The sequence below is a fragment of the Peromyscus leucopus genome, chromosome 11 (assembly GCF_004664715.2).
Source record: "Peromyscus leucopus breed LL Stock chromosome 11, UCI_PerLeu_2.1, whole genome shotgun sequence".
Classification (NCBI taxonomy): Eukaryota; Metazoa; Chordata; class Mammalia; order Rodentia; family Cricetidae; genus Peromyscus; species Peromyscus leucopus.
In genome coordinates, this window is record NC_051072.1 from 57,122,594 (window position 1) to 57,150,316 (window position 27,723).

A 27,723-nucleotide genomic window follows, 5' to 3' on the forward strand; every position below is an offset into this window, starting at 1 on the left:
CTCATTTTTAATATAAAGTCATGCCTTCATCTGTTAATGCTTTACTTGTTTCTTAATGCATGGAATCTGCACTCTACTAACAATTGTAATTTTCCTCATTTTATATTTTTGGAATGTGTGCTGGGTAGTGTTATGACAACTTGACAGAAGGTAGAGTCACTGAAGTGGAGGGAGCCTCAACTCAGAAAAATGCCCCATAAAATCAGACTGTAGGCAAGCCTGTAGGGCATTTTCCTAATTAGTGGTTGATGTGGGAGGACTCAGCCCATTGAAGGTGGTGCCATGCCTGGGCTGAGATGGTCCTGAGTTCTGTAAGAAAGCAGGCTGAGCAATTCATGGGAAGCAAGCCAGGAAGCAGAACCTCTCCATAGACTCTGCATCACCTTCTGCCTCCAGGTTCCTGTCCTGACTTCCTTCAATGATGGACTGTGATCTGGAAACATAAGCTCAATGAACTCTTCCTTCCCCAACTTGCTTTGGTCATGGTGTTGCATCAGAGCAACAGAACCCCTAATTAGGACAAGGAGTCTCTCCAAACCCTCTCAAATACTAAGCCTTGCTTCTCTAGTGTAGGCAATTGGACAATTTTACTATCTTTTGTCACTTTCAATTTTAATGTCTTCAAGATAGCAAACATCACTCTGACCTGTCAAACTCATCAAAGAAAACACTGTGAAAGAAGCTTGTTTTGATGACTGGCAATTCTATTTCTGCTAACAGTTTTCATCTAACTGTTCCAGGACGCTGGGGTTTGACTCCTTCTTTCTCTGACAACATCCACTAAGCTATTTTGTCTGTTCTATTTTCCTTGTTGCCAAACCAATAAATAGTCTCTAGATATTGCTTTTATCCAGTGATCTCTCAAAAAACATTTAATCGTTTAGTACTTTTAGGAAGAAATCTGAGTTCTTTTACCGGGCATTCAGATTCATGATTGTTTACTTCCATTCTCTGTGTTTACTGTTAAGTTTTTATTCTGACCTACTTCAGCCAAACTTGCTTGCATATTGTCTTGCATGTGTGTGTGTGTGTGTGTGTGTGTGTGTATTATGTGTGTGTATGTATGTGTATGTATGTGTATATATATATATATATATATATATACATATATATATATATATATATATATATATATATATAATGCACAAACCTACATCTCTTTAAATCAATCTGGACCTATCTCTGTCCTGTGGCCCTGGAAATGTTTCACTGATTTTTTTTTTTCTAATAGTTCAATCCCATTTGTCCTTGTCAAATGGAATCTATATAAACTGAAGTTTCTCTCCCACCCAACCATTCAGAGGCTTAATATTAATTATAAATGCTTGGCCTATTGCTCAGGCTTATTATTAACTAGCTCTTATTACTTAAATTAACCCATTTCTACTAATCTATGTATTGCCAAGTGGCTATGGCACCACTGGTCAGCTGGCATCTTGCTCCTTTGGTGGCTGGATGGCGTCTTCCAGACTCTATCCTTCTCCCCATATCTCTGCTTGGATTTCTCACCTAGCTCTATCCTACCTTGCCATAGCTAAAGCAGCTTTATTTATTAACCAATGGGAACAACACATATTCACAGTGTACAGAAAGACATCCCATATCATTTCCCCATTTCTGTCTAATAAAAACGGAAGGTGTTAATTTTAACATAGTAAAATTATATATAACAAAGCAGTTATCAAGTAAGAATTATATTTACAATATTTATTCTATTTGTATTTGGTAAGATTAAAGACAATAATCTACAATCTATCCAATCATTGTGAGTTTAAAGTTTCACATCTAATTTATCTTTTATCATACCTAAGGAAAACTATCTAATCTTCAACTCCATTAAAGACCTCAGAAAGATATAATATTATCTGAGTAAACAGGAAGTGCATTATAAGCAATTTCCAAAATTCTAGAAATGACAGAGACATCTAACTGCCTGGACAGCCATCCAAAGTTCCTCTGCAATGTTGGGGCATCCATCTTCAGCCTATAGGCCTAAGGTATATGGCAGACTTTTCTGTGAAGCAGGAACCTGAAGGACCATCCTACCTTATTTTGGCAGAGTTCAGCAGTCATTTTCCTGTGGGTCCTGAATGTCCTGTTTATATAGCATACAGTCAAGCAGTCAAGGTAAGAGCAGTTTCTCGCCCAAATGGCTAATCTTTACATAATGAAAGCAAACTCCTATGGAGTTTTTACACTCCTATGAGGTGTCCATCATCCTTTTATGAAGTAAATTGGTGCTTCCATGAGCAGATGTGTCTCATTGTCATGAAACGTCTAAGTTATTAAAACATTTTCAATGCCTTATTCTGTAGGTCTTTGAAGTGTTTGAAGACTTATTTATCTATCTGAAATATATCTCTGTATACCTAGAAAATGTACCTAACAGGATTATAAGTTTGACTATTATAGATGTTAACTATTAATCTATATTTCTTAATTATATATTATATTTTTAAGTAAGTTGCATAAACATATCTTAAACAAGAGTAGAAATATACATACAGTATAACAAAATTGACTTTAAATTTGTATCAATAACCCAAAAACTATAAGCCTGAACAATAGGCCAAGCAATTATAATTAATATAAGCCTCTGAATGATTATTTACAAACTGCTGCAGGACAGGGTGGGACAAATGAGACTCTACTTACAAATCTATCCTTTGAAATCTTAGCTAAGTTTCAGTTTTCTTGATAAACCTTTTGATGATTCAGCCAATACATGCACTTCTACATAGGGCTTGCCATTACCTTTTCCTCATAGCAATATCTACTAACGAAACTAAATGTTAACTATTGTCATAACTCATTGCCTTTAAACAGCTGCAAATGTTCAGAAGACAATGAACATCTTTCCTTGTTTCTTCACAATGTTCAGCACAATGTCTAGTATATTTAATTTAAATATTTAATAATTATGGAATGATTGTTTTGCTGTAGTCACTTTGGATTGATGACAATGGAGCATAATTACCAAGGATAGACTGTTTCTTTGGTATTAGGCATATTGAGAGATCTGACAATTATCTCTGTGTAATCATATAACATAAACAATATGCTAATGGACCTGAGACTCATTTCCCAATCTTTAAAATAAAAACATTTATTCAAGTATAGTAACATAGATACACACAACTGTATGCACATGTGGAAATATTTTTTGTTCATTTAATACCTTCTTTACATTGTATTGATATACTGGATTTTTATATAGTTATTTGCTGTGGGATGTTCTGTATGGCAAATGTGTTGCTCTGATTGGTCAATAAATAAAACACTGATTGGCCAGTGGCCAGGCAGGAAGTATAGGCGGGACTAACAGAGAGGAGAAAAGAAAGAACAGGAAGGCAGAAGGAGTCACTGCCAGCTGCCCCCATGACAAGATGCCAGTAAGCCACGAGCCACGTGGCAAGGTATAGATTTATAGAAATGGGTTAATTTAAGATATAAAGACAGTTAGCAAGAAGCCTGCCACGGCCATACAGTTTGTACGCAATATAAGTCTCTGTGTTTACTTGGTTGGGTCTGAGCGGCCGAGGGACTGACAGGTGACAGAGATTTGTCCTGACTGTGGACCAGGCAGGAAAACTCTAGCTACAGTTATTTATATCCAGAATTTAATGACTAGATTGCTTTGTCTTTCTGAAACTGATTTTGTAACTACTCTCCATCACTCTATCATAAAGTACCTTGTATTGCATTAAATTTTCCTCTCAATTCCTCAAATGTTAAGTGATTATCAAGACCAAGTTGCAAGGGCTTGAAGTCAATATTATTTTTATTTTATCTTTCTTTTTGTTTCTGCAGTACTGAGCAGGGACCAGGCACTCACACATGCCAAGCAAGTACTCTACCAGTGAGCTATATCCTAGGCCATCATTTTGACTTTGTTAACAAAAAATTGATTAGTCAATAGTGCTAACCTGGTATCTAGCTTGATGGTAATGGATGGCTGTTCTTAAATACGTATACAAAGAGTGTCCTCATTATTTCATCACTAAAAACACTTGAGAAAAACAACTGAGGGTGGAAGAATTTATTTTGGCTTACCATTTCAGAGGTTATATTCCATGACTGCCTTGCTTTGATGCTATGAGCCTGTGATGACACTGCACTATGGTGAAGAGGGCTGAGTGAAGTGTATATTGAAGCAGAGATATGCAGTCACGAACAGAGAATGAGGAAGAGAAAGATACAATCTCCAAGAACAGATACCCTATGACAGATTTCCTCCAACAAGGTCCTACACCTCCAGAAGTTTCTACTGCCTCCCACTAATACCATCAAAGGAAGACTCATGGATGGACTAACTCATTGGGTAGGTCCCATCATCCCCCGCTAATACTATCAGAGAAAGACCCATGGATGGACTAACACTGAGTAGGTCCCATCATCTCCCACTAATACCATCAAAGGAAGACCCATGGATGGACTAACTCATTGGGTAGGTCCCATCATCTCCCTGCTGGGAGTCAGAGTTTTGACAGGGAAGTGTTGAAGAGATACTTCATATCTAAACCACAACAGGAAGATTTAAAAATGGTTCTGTAGTTTATGTACACTTCCACTTAAGTTCCTTGCACATTTTAAACAGGGTCTCACATTGTAGCCCAAGCTGGCCTTTGAACTCTGGAAGAATCTACTGTTTTAACCTTCCATGCATTGGAATTACCAGGTGAATCACCATGCATGGCCTAGAACATGTAATTTCTAATAGTATACCCTACTTATAATGCAAAAGAGCAGTGTGTATCAGGGAAATAGGAGTAAAATAAAATATAGTACTTTTAAATATTCCACAGCCTACTTAAACTCTTGGGTTTTAGTTTATGTGCATTAAAAACAAGTGTTTACAGAGCAATCCTAACTGAAGGGCACAGTCCCTCACTGGTGTTTTCCTGTTCTACAAAACAGCAAGCACTGTTTGAATACAAACCAAGGCTGAGGTCAGGAAGAGTAAGTAACAATGAGCAGACCTAGAGGAGGTAGACCCTCTGTTCTTCACTGATTTCTCTCAGTCTTTTTATAATTTTCATTTACCATATAAATCACCTTTAAAACACATGTATGACCTATGTTGTATAATATGCTCATTCCTGTCTGCTCTGCATTTCTTTTACCCATTTCTTCTCTTTCCTTTCAGGCAATCCCCTCTACTCTTCTTCTTTCCCTATCAGGGCTTTCTGTTCCCTTAATTTCTTTGTCTACAGTTCCTTTCTTCATTCTTATTAAATAGTATACATGAAAAAGACCTAGGACAATTTAAAATTAGTCATACAATGATGATAAACAACTTTTTCTAACCACTAGGACAAATCAGTATGGTTTCTGTCAAGCTAACATAGATTTTCTTTTTTTTTCCTTATTATTATTATTATTATTTTATTTTATTTTACAATATAATTTAATTCTACATATCAACCACAGATTCCCTTGTTCTCCCCCCTCCTGCCCCCTCCCCTTCCCCCCAGCCCACCCCCCATTTCCATCTCCTCCAGGGCAAAGACTTCCCCAAGGATTGAGATCAACCTGGTAGACTCAGTCCAGGCAGGTCCAGTCCCCTCCTCCCAGGCTGAGCCAAGTGTCCCTGCATAAGCTCCAGGTTTCAAACAGCCAACTCATGCACTGAGTACAGGTCCCGGTCCCACTGCCTGGATGCCTCCCAAACAGATCAAGCTAATCAACTGTCTCACCTATCCAGAGGGCCTGATCAAGTTGGTGGCCGCTCAAGCCATTCGTTCATAGTTCATGTGTTTCCATTCGTTTGGCTATTTGTCCCTGTGCTTTTTCCAGTCTTGGTCTCAACAATTCTTGCTCATCATATAAACCCTCCTCTTTCTCGCCAATTGGACTCCCGGAGCTCCACCTGGGGCCTAGCGGTGGATCTCTGCATCCAGATTCCTCAGTCCTTGGATGAGGTTTCTGGCACGACTATTAGGGTGTTCGGCCATCCCATCACCAGAGTAGGTCAGTTCCCGCTGTCTTTCTACCATTGCCAGCAGTCTATTGTGGGGGCATCTTTGTGGATTTCTGTGGGCCTCTCTAAACACTTAGTTTCTCTGGGATTCCAGAGTGGTGACAGGGAGTCATGAGAAGTGACAATTCACAGAACAGCTGTCAGTGTAGGTATCCAGTGGCTCTGCAATTCAAGGGTCCTCTGGATCTTACTTGAAAATAACAAATGGGATAGTGCATATAGTCTGGACACATATAATTACTGACTAAAGGAAATTATGAATCTAAATGAAAAACGAGAGAATTGCACTCTGTTTTTATATAGTTAAAACTGCTCCTAGTTTGCTCTTAGTTCAACCTTTCTGGTTTAAATCACAAGGGAATCATATTTACAAGCTGTCTGATCTTGAGCTAGTCAACTCATTATAAAATTACGAACAGAAATATCTGCCTGATGGGGATGTTAAAAGAAATATAGTGAGCCCTATAGTATGTCTAGTACAATCTGATAACACCATAAACACTTAATAATATTAGCTGGGAGTTCTGCTACTGCAGTTGTAACTAGCACTTTATTGTACTTTGAACACCCCTAAGCCAAAAATCTGAAATCTAAGATGCCCTAAATCTAAAACTTCCTTAGTACCAAAACCCCAATGCACAATTCTACATGTGATCATGTAATGAGTTGTCATTAAAATGTGGACAGATTAAAAATACTGAGTAAAATTATTGCCAGATGGATTGGGGAGATGGCTTAGTAGATAAGAAGACTCATGGCCTGAGCATAAGGCTCTGAGTTCAAATCCCCACCGTGTATGTGCGTGTGTGCATGTGTGCGTGCGTGTGCGTGTGCGTGTATAAGCTGGCCATGGCCATTCCAACCTGTAAAGCTAGCACTGGGAAGAAAAGCAGGCAGATCCCCAGAGCTTCCTGGCCATTTAGCACAATCGAAAGGCAAACGGAAGAGCATTAGGTTCAGTGAGAAACTGTATCAGGGTAGTAGAGACTGACACAGGAAAACACCCAATATCCTCCTCTGGCCTCTGCACGTGCATACATGCATGCAGACTCCCCCAAATACATGTGCATATATAGAAATAACACACATAAAACAATAAAAAGTACATCCAAGATACTCATGCTATTTGTATATGTATATGAGACACTGATGAATTTTATTAGACTTGTATTCTATCCTTCAAGTATTTCATTATGCATGTGAAAATAAATATTCTCACCTCCAAAAATTATCCAATCTTAAACCAATTATTTAGCTTGCCCCAAACAACAGTCTTGTTCTCATAATGGGGGCTCTATGTCCTATGAGCTCAGAATTTACTATATGACTGTATTTAAATGACTGTATGTGAATAAAAATGCAATTGCCTCAAAAAATACTTTAATCAACCTGAACTTCATTCTAGTTTTAAGTTCTAACTATAATTCTAACATGAAATGTTTTTTAAATAAACTCATAATCTTTAAGTATACCAGGGTAAAATCCAGAATGTAATAGCAACAGTAATGAATATCTGTCTTAGACAAGATCTCAGCGTTCACTCCAGCTCGCTCTCTCCTCCCTGCCCCGACTCCTCTCTCTCTCTCCCCCCCATCTCTCTCTCTCTCTCTCTCTCTCTCTCTCTCTCTCTCTCTCTCTCTCTCTCTCTCTCTCTGTCTCTCTCTAACACACACATACACACACACTCTCACACAGACACACACACACACACACACACACACACACACACACACACACACGCTTCTAAACAAGCTGTGTCCCAAAGTAAACAGCTCTCTCTTGGTCTATAAGTTCAGTTTACCTAAGCATTAGGTTAAAGCTCTGGCTCTATTGCCTAGGAAAAGCCAACTTCACAAAAAAGTAATTCCCCTTTGTTTGGACTTGAAATCTATGTGTTACTGGTATTTCTCCCCTTAATAAATTTCACAGAAATACTAAAATTAAAATAATAAAATAGCAACTTTTTTTATGATATCCATGCTTTAAATTTTTTCATGATAAAATGGATACATATCTATTTTAATAATTTAAAAAGCTTACTGGCCAATAACAACTCTTGTAATACTCATAAAAACATTTTCTGAAAGTACCTTTCTTGAACCTAATGCAAATATCATCGATTTTTCTACTAGGCTTTTACTAACATAAAATTTATTTCAAGGTGTATTTTTCATTTTTAGAAGGCATATTAATGACACAAATTAGAATATAGATTCTCCAATGGTGACTAAAAATTTGATAGTAAACACATGTCAAATAAAAATTATTACCACTGTATTTAATATATATCCACTAAAATAAATACCTAGCAATCAGGAAAATTCTAAACACTAACTCATTAGACACACACACAAGTGCTACACACATGTGTATTTCCACATGACAGTAAAAAGTAGCCATTTGGACATCTGGAACTGTTAATATGGCTGGAGGAGTGCTTGCTGAAACGCAGAGAACACTGGATTCCCAGCATTTAATATCTGGGGGTGGGGGCACATGCCTGCAATCCAAAGTACTGTGCAGGAGGAGGCAGGAGGGTCAGAAGTCCAATGTCATGTTTGGGATTTGGTGCGTAGGCACTGTTAAATGCTAAGAAAAACAAACAAACAAATAAAAGACTCATTTTTATACATTTCCCATACTAAATATAGCTGCTAATCGTTGCCCTAATAGTTACCCAACTATGATGGACACATAAGATCCCTGGAGACATGTACACAGAATGTACACAGAAACCACTTCTGAGAGTTTCACAGGCTTCTAGCAGCTGCATGGTGGTGCAGATGTAACTACCAAATGTCCCTGTCATTTCAGCCAAAGTCTACTTGTAGTTAGTTTCTAGTCTCTTAATTTTAAATGTTTATATAATTAGGATTAATATACAAGATATTACACAGATCAGTTGCTAGTCTTGAATTTTTTGACACAATGACTGTATTTCAGTAGTTCCTGTATTTAAAAGCTAGTCTGACGCAGAGGCATCACAGTTGTTCACTGTACTATTGCTACATCTACCTTCTTAGACCTTCGGAATGTTCCGCATGACATGGGTCTGGAGAGTTCAGCACAACTCATCACCTCATTAAGAAGTAATGGGTTGGTTTTTTTTTTTGGTTTTTTTTTTTTTTTTTTTTTTTTTTCAGTGAGCAGCACAATAGTTGAGTCTTTGGTTTGAAATTTTTAAATCTGTATCTAGATGTTTACTGAGGACCTGTTTACTGCCAGGTGGTAATACCTTATCTAAAAGTGCTAAAACATACATTGTATTCAGAAGAATCACAGAAGGAAGCTGATTAATTTTCCACATTCAGACACATTACTATTACATTTATATTATGCTTATTTCCCATAGATATTTCTAGGCTAGGAAGCAGGTAAATGAAATGATTTCTTTCTCTTTGTTACGCAGTTTTCTCCCTGTACCCGAGTCTTACTCAGTGTGAGAGGAGAAAGCCTCCCTGAGATGCCGTTGTTAAAAAGGCTCACATGCAAGTTTGCAATTTGCCTGACATTTGGCAACACTGGGATGGTGAGGGTGGCATACTGTCCCTAGACTCCAGACAAGATGGTCTGTATCATTTTCCTCCTAAGATCTGACTTGCTGAGGTACAGTAAGAAGAGGTGCCTCTATGCAGACTGGTGGGCACTAAGACTAATGGCACTTCACGTGCGTCATCACGGTAGCTGCACCATGTCACAGTGTGGTACTTAAAACTGGTGGATATCCTCCACTGGGAAGAGATCCTTAGACCTTTCCTCCAGATTTATGCCCTTTCTCCTTTGTTCTCCCTCTCTCTATTTATGTGTTTACCTAATAGGCTTTTACTGCAATATACACAGCAGCAATTAAGGCTGCTTCCAGTTCTGCGTCCTTCTAGCAAATCACTGAAGATGGGTGTCCTGGAGACCACTGAAGCTGGCTGTTAGAGCTCTGTCTTACTCCCATCAACTGCACCAATACTCATCCTTGTGGATAAGCTAATGCATTGTTCTTATCCTCCTCACTTCTGACTAGGTTTGTCTGAGGTTCTTTATAAAGAAGAGGTGAACTCAAAAAAAATTAATAGTTCATTCTGGTTGAAGATTTAGCTCAGTGGTAGAAAACTTGCCTAACATAGACAAAATCCTGGATCTGTCCCCAATACCAGAAAAAATAAAGGCAGATTGAGAACAGGGAAAAAAATGTTAACTAGAATGTCAATATATAAACAGAACATTTAGGACACAAGAAAAATGTATGGCAAGGTATGCATATGAGAAAAGAAATTGACGCTTGAAATGAAATGAATTGAGATGTGAGTTGGGAAAGGAGTGCCTGGTAAGAGGAACCCTGAGAAGCACCACTTCTATGAAAATGATGATGGTGGATGAGACAGACCAGTTCTGCCCTTGCCACCATATGAATGTAAAATACATTGGTTCTAAGATCTTATAAAAGCAAACGACTGACACACTATGCCATGTACCAGGTGCACTGCGTATAAAACTTGACATATAATAACACTGCCCTCAACGATTCCCTAGGTAAGTATTAATTTCCTTATTTTACAGACTGCTAGGAGCCACAGAAATATGAAGTAGGAATTCAGCTGGCTATGGCAAGAGCTAGTACCTGGAAGAAGGCAAGAGCCTTTCCAGAGGCTAAAGCGAAGACGCAAGGAGTCTTGGTGATATTGGCTCTTGAATATTAGCCGTTTTCCTGCAATGAATTTCTTGTGTGCTACTGTAGTTTCTCCATTTCTAGAACAATGTGCTGATCATTCATTGGGCACAATTTCCTCTATGCTACTGGAATATTTGGAGAACCTTCCCCAACTGTGCTAAAAGCAAAAACACAGCCAGACACCCAATTTCAAGCCTCTCTGTAAGTATTGTCATTAGCAACATCCAGCCAGAACCTTCTCTGGAGAAAAGTATTTTATTTGAGAGACTTCACAGACTCTTTAAGAACAGACCATCTGTCAGAGAAAGTAAAGATTTACACTGACAATTGCCCAGGCCAGGTGAATGTGCTAATTAAGCTTAACTTTCTCCTTTTCTAAATCTTATCTCTAGTTCCAGATCTCCCTTTAACAATTGTTAGGTGCATCTAGCTGTGACTCAGAGTGCCCAGCCACGGAGTGCACTCCCCGACTCTGCCAGAAAACAGCAGCAGCCAAGATAGCTTGGACAGACAAGGAGCCAAGGAAAATAAGGCAGTTTATTTTCACTCGTCACCAATAGACTCCTAACACTTTACCTAACCACTTCTAAGAACACAGTTTGAGCATACAAAACGCCCTTTGCTTAGATATTAACCAACTTTAGCCCTGAGTTGATTCATTTCCCCATTAGTCACTTCCCTTTTGGGTTGCAGAGGATGGCTGACAATTACTGCTCTTTTGTGTGGATCTTATTGCCCCTCCTTTTGACCCTGAGGGAATTGAAGCCTGGTGACCTTGCCTTAGCCAGAGCTTTGCTATTGAGTGGGTATATAACTGTAAACCTCAGGGAATTGAGGGGAGCTAGATTGGAGAACTAGAAGAGAGAATTAGAAGAATGAGATGGAAGATGAGGAACCAGGTGAAGAAGAACAAGATGAGGAGGAAGGAGATGGGAGAGGGGCTAAGATGGGGAAGAACTAGATGGATGAGAACCTGGATGGGGCAGGACTAGAAGAAGGAGTTAAGACAGCATTTACAGGGAACAGCAGAAAAATAGAGAGAGAAATCAGGTGAGAAAGGAGCTAAATAAGAGAGCAGAATAGAAGCTGTGTAGAGAGAAGTGACTCAGAAGAATAAAGTGAATGGACTGAAGAGTTTCGTGTATGTAGATTCATGTCATATGGTTTAAGATTAGATTATTACCTGGTTGTAGATTTTTCCACAGACTCTGGGAGAAGGCTATTGAGGGGCTGGAGTCCAAGAGCCTTCATTAACAGATAGGGAAAGAAACTCAGTAACTTCTCCATAATTATTACTAAATTGCAGAGATGGCATTTGAGTTTGGATGTTTATAATGTTAAAGCATATATTCCATATTAACATAGAGGGGCAGAATGTGTATGAGTCAGTCAAGATGTTCTTAATTTCTTTTGTTCTGTTTAGTGAATTCATGATTTTTATATAACAAGGTTACAGACAGTAAAGGTAACTTGAGTCTGTTTTATCTCACAAAGAACAGGACAAGTGCTAGGCACAGCTGAGCGGGCAGGCAGTACTTGATGATCAAGATCCACTTGCTCAGGAAATAGCTATGGAGTCACTGAATTTTCAAAGTTATGAATATTAAATTTTGGAGAAAGTACTTTTTAAACATCTAATGACAAAGGCTTGGAAGTTTAAAATATACTAAGAAAAAGAAAGACAGAAAGGTAGGAAGGAAAGAAAGGAGGGAGGGAAGAAAGATAGAATAAGACAAAAAAATACAAAAAGACAATGGCAAACAAGCTCTAACATTGGCAACTAATAAAGAAAATTTTAACATAAAAAGCTATATTTTGCCAGGCGGTGGTGGCGCACGCCTTTAGTCCCAGCACTTGGGAGGCAGAGGCAGGTGGATCTCTGTGAGTTCGAGGCCAGCCTGGTCTACCAAGTGAGTTCCAGGAAAGGCACAAAACTGCACAGAGAAACCCTGTCTCGAAAAACCAAAAAAAAAAAAAGCTATATTTTGCTAGAAAAAAATTATGAACAAACGAAAAATGGACGTCTATGAAGTAGAACAGAAGAGATTCAAATCAGAAGTTAGATAAGAAAAAAATAAAACAAAACAATGCAAGTCCTTACAAGGACTTTGAGCCAATAACAAAAGTCTTTGAATAAATTGAAAACAGGAAGTCATTATATAACCCATCCACCTCAATCATGATAAAAATAAATGCATTATGGGTGAAAAGCAGAAAAAGAAAACCTAATTGTTAAGTCATTATCTGTAAGGAATCCTGCTTTTCAAAGATGATTTATACCTCTGCCCCAGCAATGTAAGAGTGAAGGTCCTAAAATGCCCTTTTTTGAAAAGTGGGAGAGAGGTCCTCTAGGTGAGTGGTGACTCTAGAATAAAAGAACCACTGGCTGGTGGTTCCATGCTGGCATGGACAGCATGCATGAAGTCCTGGTGTTTCATAAAATGCTTTGGATCTGTACATCTGTGATAGCAGGAAAGGCGTTAGAATCATCAGGCTCTCGCCAGAGATTTTTAAAAACAATCTATTAGAAAAAAAGGCAAAGTGGGAATTGTGGATCCTCGGGTTAACGCCTAGCCTAGCGGGTATGTGGGACGTAACACACAGTGTGATAAGACTTGCTCAGGCATAGAAAGCTGGAAACAGTACTACTGGCCACCCCACAACAACCACTCAAGGACTATTTCTGAAAGAACTCCAGTGTTCTGAACTTACCACAGCGTTTGCTGTAGAAAAAGGCAGAGATTCCCAAGGGTAAACAGGACATGCAATGCACCTTTGGTGCGTGAAAGGGCTGCTAGGGGAATCAGCCTGTCAAGAGGCACTCAAGCTAAAGGTTTCACTGCTACAGACTGAGTAGGAACTAGCTGGACGATTCAGAATGTCCTTGAGCCACAAACACCAGGACGAGGCTCATCCACTCAGAGACTAGTTCCTACACATCTCACAAAGTACTCACAAGAAAAACTGGGTAGAACAAGAGAATAAAAAGAGACTCTGAGGTAACAGGTCTTGTCGGCTGGAGGAACAGCTTCATCCAGTCCCTGTCTCCACTAAGAGGCACAAGAATTTAAGCTGCAGAAACACCAGCAGAATATGCAGTGCTCTCAGATCACGGGTTAAGACCCACGAAGCAGGAAAGGGTACAATAAATAAAATCTGTCCAACTTTATGACCCAAGACCTCACCTCCCACAGGATATGGTAGGCTTACCCGGGACAGGGAAACAGGCTAAGCCCAAGACTGAGGCTCAACTAGAACAGAGCTCACCATTCCACCCCTCCCCACGCCCCAGCCAGCAAGAATCATAAAAAAAAAATGTTATAGCCATGGTGCACAACTCAGACCAGAAGACTAACCTGCCATCACACACATTAAAGGACTAGAATCAAGTCCATTTTCCAAGCATAATTTTACAACTGTTTCCACTAATATATATAAATGTTTTGCTTTGAACTAAACATGTCAGGCATACAAAATAGCATGAGAGTAAAAATACATCCAAGAAATGAAGCCAAAGACTGACATACAAGTTATTGGAACTAAAGGGCAGAAAATTTAAGATATCTACAATAACATGGTACAGGTTCTAGTGTAGCCAGGGATTAACTGGGGGTGAGAACACTTGCCTAGCACTCTAGGTTTGACTCAGCATTGTAAAAATGAACAAAAATAAACAAAAAAGCAAAAACTGAAACAAGAGGTTCTAGCAGAAAGGGTTAAACACAAACCAAAAAAATAGAGATAGAAGCTATGAAAAGAATTCAAACTGAAATAAAAAGTACGGCAGCAGAGCTGTGTTTAACCAAATCATCAGTAAACTCAACAATACTTGTACATGACATGCACCGTGAAGAGACATGGGTGGGTGAGTAGCTCATGGGTCTTTGCTTTACTAATGGCCTGACTTTTGATAGATTCTGGAGAGTGGAGTCACTGTCTTCAACAGTGCACCCACTGAGGACACTCGGGTAGCCTCAAGCCCATGGCCATACAGACAGCCCTGGTTCAAGTTAATAGGTCACAAAACAAAACTTTGTATGGAAAGAGAGGACGGCGGGGAGAGGGAGATGGAAGAGGTGAGCATGGGCAGGGCATTAAGTACATGTGTAACTGTCAAAAAATCTTTAATTAGTAAAAAGTACAAAATTAGTAAACCATGATACTAAAACAGTCTCAAACTGAAATATAGGGAAGAGTAAACAGGAAAGATGGTCTAAGAGTAGCATAATTACAAACTCCCAAAAGAAAAAGAAAGAAATTACAGAAAAAAATAAGAGACACACAACTGCGGGGTGGGTGGCTCAGGAGGAAAAGCACTTGCTATACAAGCATGAGGCCCTGAGTTCAGGACCCCAGACCCACAGAAAAGCCAGGTGTGGAAGCATGTCTGAACCCCCAGTGCAGAGGAGGCAGAGAGAGCCCTGGAGTCTGCTGGCCGTCCGTCTACACTGCACAACTGCAAGCTGCAGAGTCACTGGGAGAGCCTGTCTCAAAAGCCAAGGAAGAGAATGATAGAGGGAGACATCCAACATCGACCGTGGCCTCTGCACATGTGTGCATGAGTATTCGAACCTGGACAGAGATGTGCACACACAGAGACACACTCCCCATCCATCTTCCCAAAATGTAATAGCTGAGAATTTTTCAAAATCAATAAAATATATCCACTATTACTGATATTAGAAAATATCAAGCAGGGAAAACAAACAAAAATCACACTCACACACATCAACATACTTAAACCAAGACATAAGGTCCTGAAGAAATTCACATGAATGAAAGGACACACTCCACACAGAAGATTGTGATAGGAACAGAATGTGAATATCACAGCAAGCTTTATATCATCGCTTTCGACACACAGAACATGGTGATGAACAAAAGTTCAACACACTCAACTAATAATTCTATCCCACGGGAAAACTTTTGTCAAAACCCCAAAAGAAATGTATGGGTGCTTAGAGTGAAGCAGTGACCAGCTCATCGCCTACCCTGTCTCAGTTCCTGGACCAAGGCAGACGAGGTGATGGCTTTAGTCTGTTTGGATTGCCTAATGATACACACAGAGCAAGAACAGGAGTCCATATGCATCCTTCCCTCTAGATTTGCTTCCCTCAATACACTGCACACTGATGGCCGAGTGAACTTTTAAAAAATGCAGTGCTCTGCACTGAGGAAGCTCCTCTGGGCAGCCTTCCCTGCCCTCTGCAGACTAGTCTAAAGCTCACCCTCCAGAGTTCCCGCAGTCCAATGTCCACTTATCTCCAAGAGCAGGCTCTGCTCTCATCACCTGCTGACTGTCTCCCCATCGGAAGAAGCTCCTCAAGGCTGGGTTCTGTCTCCATGGTAGTTCCTCGGCACCTTCTATTGTGCCTTACAACGTCAATAAATATACTTTTTTTTTTTTTTTTTTTTTTTGGTTTTTTCGAGACAGGGTTTCTCTGTTTTAGCTTTGCGCCTTTCCTGGAACTCACTTGGTAGCCCAGGCTGGCCTCGAACTCACAGAGATCCGCCTGGCTCTGCCTCCCAAGTGCTGGGATTAAAGGCGTGCGCCACCACCGCCCGGCCAATAAATATACTTTTAATTAAAGAAAAAAGTTTTAAAAAAGATTTGAGATGGCTGAACTTGCATGTTAAAGAACACAAGATGTACAGTAAATGCTAGATAAATCAGTTGCAGCACTAGCTTTCAGGTATTTCTGTGGCCACAAATACACATCCAGCCGGGCGGTGGTGGCGCACGCCTTTAATCCCAGCACTTGGGAGGCAGAGCCAGGCGGATCTCTGTGAGTTCGAGGCCAGCCTGGGCTACCAAGTGAGTTCCAGGAAAGGCGCAAAGCTACACAAGAGAAACCCTGTCTCAAAAAACCAAAAAAAAAAAAAACCAAAAAAAAAAAAAAAACAAAAAACAAATACACATCCGATGCACTAACAGCCCAAAACATTAACTCTGTGTTCTATTTTGCTCACATTTTAGTTACAAAATAAGACTCATACCAATCTTCCATAATGATTCTGGCATTGTGTTAAATAATTCAGAATTACCGGAAAGAACTGTAAGGAACAGCTGCATACATAAGGAAAACAGGAAAAGATAGGAGCCAGAAATAATTTGGTAATCAAAAGTTTTGAAATACACACTATCTAAAGGAAAAATACTAAATTCTTTACAAGCTATTTTGCTTATTTTTCTTACTGTAGCAACAAAATAGCAAAATGAATAATATTAGGACAGCCAGAAAAGCCATCTTTCTTTAAGAAATGCTTCCTTTATGACTTTCATAGTTAATTTGACTGGATGTTCTGAACAATAAAGAAAACAACAACAACTGTGTACTTAATATAAAAGTAAAGAGCCCTGCACCCTCCTCGGAGGATCTGAGAACATAGATGAAGAAAGCCCTTCCATGCAAGCTACCCCTGGACAGAATGGGAAAAGATGGAAAGCTAAATTTAAAGTATTCTTCACTAGTATACATAATTGCTTATTTTATCAACAGATAAAACCTAAATTTAGAAAAGACAATCATTATGCATCTTTAGTGTAAATCTGGCATGGAATAGGAAAGATTAAAGAGGTGGCTATAGACATTAAAAAAAAAAAAAGCCAGAGAAGGCATACTTGCTCTATATCTTAACTGATCGGTAGATTTGAAAATACAACCTATGATAAAAGTTAAACACACACACACACACTGCAGTACACATAAAAGTTTGCAAATCTCAATAAAATCAGTAGACTATATCAAGGTCAACATCCCTGTAGTGGGTAGCTGTTCTAGCTATGACCTTGAAGCATTGCCCCTAGTGAGGTAGCAGGTAACTGCTACATCTGCCTATGACCTTGAAGATTATGCCCTTGGGGCGTGGCTGCTCAGGAACCTTAAGACCTGAGATGCACATACAAGGCTTTCTTTTTTCTCTCCCTCATGGGACTTGGATGCTGGGATGATCTCAGGTGGAAAAGCAGCATGAGACCATGCCTCACCCTACCAGGATCCCTCACCCTACCAGGATCCTGTGACAATTCCTCTATTTTGTCTAATGAGTTTTCCTTCCCTAATAAATTCCTTTGCCTTAGCCGGGCAGTGGTGGTACACGCCTTTAATCCCAGCACTCGGGAGGCAGAGTCAGGTGAATCTCTGTGAGTTCGAGGCCAGCCTGGTCTACAGAGTGAGTTCCAGGAAAGGCGCAAAGCTACAGAGAAACCCTGTCTTGAAAAACAAACAAACAAACAAACAAAATTTCTTTGCCTTTAAAGCAGATTCTGTGGATTTCTCGAATTATCTGGTGCCCAATGTGGGGCACGAACCCATGACCCTGGGATTAAGAGACCCATGTTCTACCAACTGAGCTAGCCAGTAAGATGCCACCTTAAGGGCAAATTTTTTGAAATAGTATATGAGATCTCTTAATATTTCTTGCAACTGCTTCTAAATCTATCAAAATATGAAGGTTACTTAAAATATCAATCTTTTAAAATCTGCCCTTTGTTTACAACAGTTTATTCCATTTCAAAACAAAATACACTTCTTCCTTCTCCAAGACTGATAGTCACTTCCTAATTAAACATCCATCCTGCCAGGTGTGATGATGTGTGTCATCACTTTGGAGGCAGAGGTAGGCAGATCTCTGTGCGTTTGAGGCCAGCATGATCTATAATAGCAGGCTCCAGGAAAGTCAGGAATACACAGAGAAACCCTGTCTCAAAAAAATAAAGAAAGAATCCAAAGTCAGGGTCAAATCTCAGTAAAGTAGAGATGCAAATGAGGTTTAGATCTATGCTTGAGCTCCTTTTTGCTCAATCTAAAGACCTGTGATTAAAAAAGACATGATCAAGTCTTCTGTACACCTAAAAAATGCCTCAGTAATTCAGAGACCAGCTAATCAATAGATATTCCCATTCAAAGTCATGGGGAGAGTAAAGAATGGCACGCAGTGTGAATGATCAATAATTCTTCTGATATGCAGGGGGCACAGGCAGCCAGGACCTACAGCTTCAGACTGATCTTATCACAAAATGCTCCCCACATTTTCAAAGGGATAATCGCAAGAAGACAGAGCTACAAAGCAAGTGTTCCAGGCTCTTTCTGACTCAGCATCATTCCCAACATTCTAATGATTCTAAGTGATCATTGAAGTTAGTTTAGAGAAGTCTGGCTGCAGATTTTGATGACAGGCTGACAAAACCACACTAGGGAGAGCATATAGAATGAGAGATATCACTGCCTCTATCTTTTGAAAATGTAAAAATCCATAATTGATATGAAAAGATTGGCCAAGCTCAAGATGATAACCATTGTGGCTTCTAAAGTGATATTAATAAATACAGAAAAATTAGTATGACTGCTTACAGGACTGGGGATGGAATCCTGTGGTAGGATGATTACTTAACATGTGTGAGGCCATGGGTTCAATCCCTGGCACCATAAACACTTATACATAGTTTCTCAGAAAGCAAAGAAAACTACAAGATTATAACAATTATTCATTATTGGGGTCTCTTTTTACAAAAGATGATTAGCTTATTTGAGTCTTACTCTGGTTATGCTAGCTACACTTTCTAAATTAGACCCATGGCTTCTACTATATTATGATATCTATCTTGCAAAATATGAGTGTATACAAAAAAGATGAATATTTTTTCTAATATAGCAGCTTAATGTTGTCATACGATTTGAAAATGAGCCTATTTATCATTGCAAATATTACACCATATTGTATATAAGAGGGAAAACATGCTATTACTTTAACTCTGTGAACATTAAAAAATAACAAATGTGAAAACATCTTATTTTAGTGATTTGAATACACAATAATCAAGCAGAATACTGAAAGTCAATCTCATATCTATATGCCATAGAAGGGATCAGTTTGGGAGAAGATAGTCTCTACCAAAGAGGCAGGACCTGAACTGATCTGAATGGAGGACTAGCAGACGCTTGCCATTTCCCATTGGAGGTTAAGTGGGGAGGGGCTGGTCAGGAAATATGCTGGAGATAATAAAAGGGGCACCTGTGTACTAGGCAAATGTTTTATCAATGAGCTACAGCTAAAGCCTCCGTCTTGTTTCGTAAAAGGAAAAGTTTACCATGACCCACTGAAACTTGTAAAAAGTTGATGACTAGTTAATAGAACTTGAATTTGAAAAGAAGACCAACAACTGTTCTGCCTGCAAGATGTGCTAGGATAATGGCAGCACATAACTTGTGGGAGTGGCCACCAATGACTAGTCTAACTTGAGGTCTATGCCACAAGAGGGAGCCCATACCTGACACTGCCTAGAGGACCTGGAACCAGAGGCAGGGCAGCCCAGAAACCCAGGACAGACCCACACACGACTGGAAAACAAAAGTCAATGAAATGCTTCCTAATGATATTCTGCTATACTCATGGATCAATGCCTAGCCCAACTGTCATCAGAAAGGCTTTATCCAGCAACTGATGGGAGCAGATGCAGAGACAGCCAATCACAAGGCAGGGCTTTGCAAATCCCATGGAAGAGCAAGAGGAGCTGGAGGGGTTGAGGACACCAGAAGAACACAGACAGCAGACTCAAATAAGCAGGCTCATAGGGGCCGCAGAAACTGAAGCAACGACCAGAGCCTGCGTGGGTCTGAGCTAGGTCCTCTGCATATGTTATGGTTATGTAGCTTGGTGTTCTTGTGGGACTCCTAACAGTGGGAGTGGGGGTGTCTCTGACACTTCTGCCTGCTCTTGGAACCCTTTTCCTCCTACTGGGTTGCCTTGTCCAGTCTTGACACGAGGGTTTGTGCCTAGTATTATTGTGACTTGCTATGCTGTGTTCAGTTAATACTTTTGGGAGGCCTGTTCTTTTCTAAAGGGAAACAGGAAGAGTGGGTCTGGGGGAGAGGATAGGCAGGCAAGGAGAGAACTAGGAGTGGAAGGAGGAGAAACTATGGTAGGGATGTAATATGTGGTAAACAGGATGCAAGCATGCAGGCATCAAAGAAGGTTTGCAATCACATTTATTATGGAAGTGGGTACAAGACCAATAGATGGTCCATCGGGGTGCACTTCTTTAACCAGAACAATCTAGATGCTGCCTGTGTAATTAGGAAAGGTTTGTTTGTTTGCTTGTTTGTTTGGTATTAAAAGGCAAAAAGCTTCCTAAGCAACATCTGCTCTGAAAATGTCACTGATGTGAAGAAACCAAACCTGAATATTCTTGAAGAACAGAGCAGCCTAGTTTCTCTCAGAGGTGGTTTTCCAGGAAGTCCAAGATATGAATACTCTCATGAAAACCCAGGCAGTGAAAGGACATCTGCACAGCCCTTCAGGGAGCTCACTGCAACAGTGGGAGGTCTGCAAAAACACAAAGTCTACAGGACTCGGCAGCATGTCCACCTCAACCTTGGTGTGAACCCAGGTATGTGACCTTCCATCCTGCTAAGACAAGAACTTCTAATGCCCACTACTCCACTTCCCCACAACCAAATAAAGACATAATTACAGCTGCAGGAGTGCAAACAAACAGGAAAGTGCCATCTATGTTTCCAACATAAAATCTTAGAGGGATTCCAATAATCTGCTGCCCTCCTTATGTTTTTGATTACCTAAGTAATTCTCTGTAGGGAATGACATTTAAAGCCCAGACAGAAAGAAAAGTATGTATACCCTATAGGAGGAAAATTTTAATCCACTATTATCATCATTATCATTAGAGAGAGAGAGTCGGAGGGTGGGAGAGTTTGCACATGCATGCATGATGGAGGCACTCATGCCCCAGAGCACACCTGGGGGTTGGAGGACAATTTTCTGGGATTGACTCTCTCTTCCATTTTTACATAGGCTCCGGGGATTGAACCTGGGATGCCAGGCTTGCACTTCAATCATCTTTACTCACTGAGCCATCTCGCCAGCCACAAGGGAGGAAAATTTAGCAAAAGTAAATGGAAAAGAAAGACCTGAGATGGTAAGTAATGGTATATAGGTAAGTAGACTGGGATGGAAACAGCCACATTTATAATTTACAAGTTTCAACTGGAAAGATTATCCTATACCGATGCAAAAAAGAAAGAGCTTGGTAAATGTATGATTTACAAATGGTAATGATGGTAATGATGCTATTTACACATGGAAAATGACTCCACAATTTCCAATACAAACATTAACTCAACTATCTATTACTGCGTAGAGGACACAAGTCGTCTGTGACATCCAAAACTTTGTCTACTTCCTTGACTTATTTGTGTTTATTACATGGACAGCTCCAAATACTTCTCTAAAGCAATGAGGATGAAGAGGAGAGGTGCAAGCAGAGGGAAGTAATAACAAAAGCAACGTGTTCCGGTTTGCTCTCTCTGGCTGTGCTATAGACCACAACCAAAAACAACTTGGGGAGGAAAGTGTTTATTTGGCTTACACATCCCATATCAGTCCACTGAAGCACTCAGGGCAGGAACTCAAAGCAGGAACCTAGAGACAGGAACAAAGGCCATGGAGGAATGACGCTCACGCAGCCCGCTTTCTAACAGCACTCAGGAACACCTGTGTAGTGGTGGCATCTACCACTGTGGGCCACCTGCCCCCATCAGTCATTAATCAAGAAAATGCCCCACAACATGCCTACATGGCAATCTGATTTGAGGCATTTTCTCAAGTAACGTTCCCTCTTCCAAGATGACCCTGGATTATGCCAAACTGAAAACAAACAAACAAACAAACAAACAAACAAAAAACCTCTAATCAGTACAGAAAGCAAGAAGGAATGGGCTTTCAACCATTTATTAAATATGAGTAAAATGAGACATGATATATATTTTTAGTTTTTATGTGTGTTTATGTGCTTAAGAAATATATTCTAAGAGCTAATATTATGCTTTGGCTATGACTCATAATTTACATTTTTACACTGTTCTTTACTCAACTGACAGTTTAATATATGCTTTCTAAACTTCAGGAAAAAAAGAGTGCTAATATACTAAGAGATCTCTCTACCTGTTATTCCAAGTTCAAAACTTGAAGAAACAAGCCAAAGGTCACTTAGATCTATTTCATTTCCTACAATATTGGAATCTATCCTGCTCCCTATAATACATGACTGGTTTCTAAAATGGAATTATGGCCTATAAAAATCACTCCAGCACTGATATAGTTTGAACCTCATGTCTTATTTCAACAACCTTTTGAATATCAAGGAGCCCAAGGCATAACATCAACACTGAACAATTTTTATTAGGCCCTGAGATACAGAGATCAATTTGGAAGCACCTTGATACAGGGAACAAATCTGAAACCTTCCTGGATTATAGGACATACCAATTACAGAATATAATTCAGTCTAACTAGTATTTCTCACTGACTTGTACCCACCACCCATCTGTCTTAATGATATTCCTTCCTTAAATGTGAGCATTTTTCTTCAATTTCTCTGCTCAGGCCTAAATTCTTACCTAACTGCACTTCCTCATTAATTTACCCCATTCTTATAGCTTAGCCCATTTTCTGTATGGTCTTTTTCCAGGTCTTGAGAGTTCTCATCCTGGTGTCCCAAGTTTCAGCTCCTAACTATGTGTGTGTGTGTGTGTGTGTCTGTCTGTCTGTCTGTGCTTGTGATCTGTTTTATAATTTTACTCTTTATTTTCAATTTCTTTGGTACCATCCTAATACAGGGCTTTTCCTTTTACAAGACCCATGAGTAGAGCTTCCTTGTAGTATTGTCCCAAGTTCTTTCTTGAGTTCTTTCCTCTTAACCACACTGCTGGATCAACTATCATAAACTACTTGCTATTCTTAAAAGTGATTCCACACTGCAGGCAGAAATTTTACCAGGTATACTTAGGAATATACACTATGAGAACTTGGAAAACCTTAGCCTTCCTGGATATGGCACACTGCATTTATACACTCCCTTAGGACCTTAGCCTCGACAGATATCAGGTTTCTTACCTACTGAAATGACTAGGTTTGGCTAAATAAGCAGTCTCTAAGTAAGAACTTTTATAATGTTTTGAAGCACAAAGACAGGAACAAAAGCACCTGAGTAGCTCATCTTGACTGTCAACTTAGCTGGAGTTAGAATGTCACCTAGGTGACACATCTGTGCATGTCTGCAAAGACATTTCTAGAGAGATTTAACCAAGTGGGAGGCCCACTCTGAATGTGAGCAGCACCACCAGGAGAAACGGTGCGATGTCGGTCAAAGAACAAGGCTTCAGCCCTCTAGCGAAAGAAGATCTGGAGATACACTGTGCACCGTGGAGCACATAATCAATGATCCTGCATTTCATACCTAAAACGGCCCAGGAGTATATCATACACTGAGGACTCTCAGTGCAGTAGAAGGAAAAAAAAGAGAAAAAAAATTGCAGGTAATGAGTAAGTTCATGGCATTGGTTGTGAGGAAGCTATAAATAGGTATATTCATCTATAGTTTTTTGTATGTCAATAATGACAAAATAAGCTGTCTTAGAATAATGATTCAAAGTTACAGTCATTCAGTTTATAGGTTTATTTTATTACGTACCTACCCATGCAAAAAAAAAAAAAAACCAAAAATATCCTTCATGGGAAACACTAAATATCTAATATGGTTGTAGAAAATGTATCTTCATCTTACATTTTATATTTCATTTTGCCAAAATTTTTACTGTCCAATTTAAGAGAAATAAAAACTTTAACCAGGAGGGAAAACTGTTTTAAAGAGCTCTCCTGAATATAAAATTAATATTCACTATATATCTGTAAATTATACAAATTATGTAAACAAAACCCAAAGTGATGTGTGATCCAAATATGAAAAAACAATTAACATTTTAGTTTGGGGGTTGTATTCATTATTTACTTTTTTAAGCTTCTATAATTTCGTTTTATCATTCATATATTTTTTTAAAAAGAGTCATTTTACTTGAATCATATAGATAAAAGCTAATAAAAAATGAGGCAGATTTTAATCACCTGATAATTAACACAAACAAGTAAGTTCACTCTAAAGTCAGTAAACAAATCCAGTCACTCTAAAGGCTTCATCCACAGAAGAAAATGAAATTCATAATTAACTACCAGAAAAATCAGCAAGAAACATCAATTTTCATATGGAAATGATTCATAATGGACTCTAGGAAACATGACATATTAGAATGGTACCACAATCCTTCTGCGTGCCCTCTCTCTGCTCTTCTTCCCCGAGTCTTTCAGAGCTCTGTGTCTACGTGAGAAATCAACTATGTTGGTTTACTTCAGAAACTGCACTATTCAAGAATCAGGAAATATTTGCTAAAGCTCACATAATTGAGTCACAGAAAATAAATGAATTTCCAGAAAGAAAACAGTTCTAAACACAGATGCTCAGGTCAATGTGAACACAAAGATGATGAAAGCAGCTGTGACAATATGAGGTGCCTGCTTTATCTACCTATTGTTTCTAAAAAAAATCAGTCTCTAAATGAGTTCAGTACTCCCCAGACTGTCTCCATGGTGAACACTATGGAATCGGTTTCTTGTTTTAACGGTGTGTGTGTGTGTGTGTGTGTGTGTGTGTGTGTGTGTGTGTGAGAAACGTGGTGACTGAGTCATCTCTCTAAACCTAGTTATTTTCTTAAGCTGTAGACTGTGAGGTATTAAAACTCCTTTAATAATAGAGCACTGGCTCTTTCTAGTGCCATCCAGTTTTTAAAATGAGTGGGTAGGTTTACAACTTAATGGTACCACGAGTCCCTACATGTGTCTCTCTTGGTGTGAGGGACAGGAGAGATGGAGACTCCAACTCCATCCCGATTCCCTGGAATCCGAATGGCTGGAACACCGCTTCACTCTGTCCTCACTCATGTGTAAAAAGGCAAAACAAGCTGTCGGGATAAAGACACTGCTCTGCGTCCTGATCATCTGCCTGTTTCTCCTTCTCCTTTGTGGCAGCAGCAGTCCTTCCCTGGCCTTGTCCCCAGGAGCTGTTCTGTCCACACAGAGCTTAGGAGTACAATGTGCTATCATCGGTTAGGGCACGGCCCTGCCACATACCCAAGAACTGACTCCTCAAGTCTGCATTTTCTTCTAGCACAACTTTAGGGGCTATGATTTTTCAGGACAATGCTCTTGATTCTAAACCTTTTTTTCTTTTTCCTTAAGAAAAACAAGGCATGTTTCTCTTTTGAGACCCAGTTTTGGTTTTTAAAGATTTTTGCACAGAATGATACTTCCCTCTGCCACCAAAACATGTTGGGTTAAGAATATGCCATCAAGTATTTCTTCAGGCTCCAGACTAGAGACTATTGTCAGAAAAGGAAGGCAGAATTTCCTCCACCCCACTGTCAATTGCATTTCTTCTTGGTCAGCTCCACAGGGACCCCTGACAGGACCACCTTATATGCGAATTTTCCTTGAAGAACTTTTACCATGATATAATCTGACTTTTAAAATTAGGTTTACATTTCTAAAGTACACGTAAGCCAAGGGGGTTTGCTCCCTTTCTTTAAAAGAAATCTTTTTTAACAAATCACATTTTTATTTTGCTTGGAATTTTTAGGTCTCTTCTCTAATGTTTCCTTTGACTCAAATAAATTTCCATTGAGGCACTGAATTCTATAGATTTGGTTAAAAGTATTCTTTACTTTTAATTCAGTATTTTTTAAATCTGTGCAAAAGAGCTTATCATTTACACAAAGCTTAAGATGGATTTCTTTTGAAAATAAAGAAATACTGTTTCATGAATCTACATTTGAAATTCCAGCAGTAGAGAGTTTCCCTAGCATGTGTGAGGCCCTGGGTTATCTCCAGCAACTTCCCCCACCCACCTCCAAAACATTAATGCAGACAGACTGCAATTACAAAAATTATATATACATGAGTGCACAATGCTAAGATTTTATAAGTCATATATGCTTAATAAGAACCTTCCATAGCTTAGAGGAGTCATTCCTACACTCTAGACTAAGTTTCAACAAATACCAAACATCTTTTTCTAAGGTTAAATGGCCCACTGTGTTGTTAAGAGCACTGGTCAGAAAGAACACGGGCAAAGATACTTTGTTCTCAAAGTGTATGTTCTCTTACATAATCATGGAAGGCTTTCGCTTCGCTGGAGTGTTCACATGTTTCCCGTCTCTCTGGAGCTGCACAGTAGAGATCCCAAAACACACTGAAAAGTAATTATGGAACATGGAGAAAATTATTAATTGATAAGACGAGAAATCATAATTTAACAAACATAAGACACTTAGCTCTATACAAACCCTTTCTTCCTTAGGACAGGTATCATTTCTCTGAAAGATTTAAATTCAGGCGAATTCCTTAATTCATAACTGCATTTTACCTAAACATCTTTCCAAACTGTTAAGCATTTCCCTAAAAGGATAAAGAATTTTAAAACAATGTGTTGTTGTTCAGTCCTGAGGATCAAACCCTCATGAATAAGTTGTTGAATACCTTCATTCTCATAATTGGCTGTTCACATGACGGACAGTCAGCTGAAATAATATTTAAGCCAACTTTCCCATGAAGAATAGAAATATAAATGATGTCCTACTGTAATTAATAAGAAAAAAGTGGTTCCTTTTTTTTGCAAGACAATCTTACTGTCCAGTTCATAGACTACTACCCTAGCTAGCACATTGAACTGATTGAACAAGTTTTTCTTTAAAAAATCTCTTCAATTACAAAAAGAGGTTAATAATTTTGAAACTAAAATAATCCATCTCAACTCCTTTACTGTCCTAATTAAAAAGCTGTCCTTAAAAAAAAAAAAAAAAAAAAAAAAAAAAAAAAAAAAAAAAAAAAAAAAATAGGCCCTGGTCATCCTTCCAGGTATTAAGTTAACATGAGCATGAGCAAGGGTTAAACTCATGGTAAGCAGATGTCAGAGGGGTGCTTCTGAACAAAAGTTCTTCAAGTTATTTGATTCCACTTTTCCAATCCACAAACCAGAGCAGTCAAGAACATGGCAGTCAGAGCAGGGCAGAGACTCACCTGCTGCTGCTTACCAGCTGTGAAAGACCAAGAGGAACTTGTTTCCACTGGTCAGAAACAACTTCCTCTTCCACACGGTTTGACTTTTGAGATTAAAACATATGGCACAAACACGTCTGCCGTGCAGTAAGGACGCATTACATATCAACTGTAATCT

At 39.2% G+C, this 27,723-nt stretch overlaps 1 protein-coding gene across 4 annotated transcripts in view; it reads right to left on the bottom strand.

Annotated features, from left to right (window-relative positions):
- Ssbp2 (single stranded DNA binding protein 2) overlaps nt 1-27,723 on the bottom strand; it is a 264,312-nt gene that overhangs the window by 127,358 nt on the left and 109,231 nt on the right. For all 4 annotated transcript variants that reach the window (XM_028891032.2, XM_028891030.2, XM_028891033.2 and 1 more), the window contains exon 4: nt 26,655-26,739. In XM_028891032.2, coding sequence (XP_028746865.1) covers nt 26,655-26,739 — 85 coding nt within the window. The remainder of the gene's footprint in view (nt 1-26,654; nt 26,740-27,723) is intronic.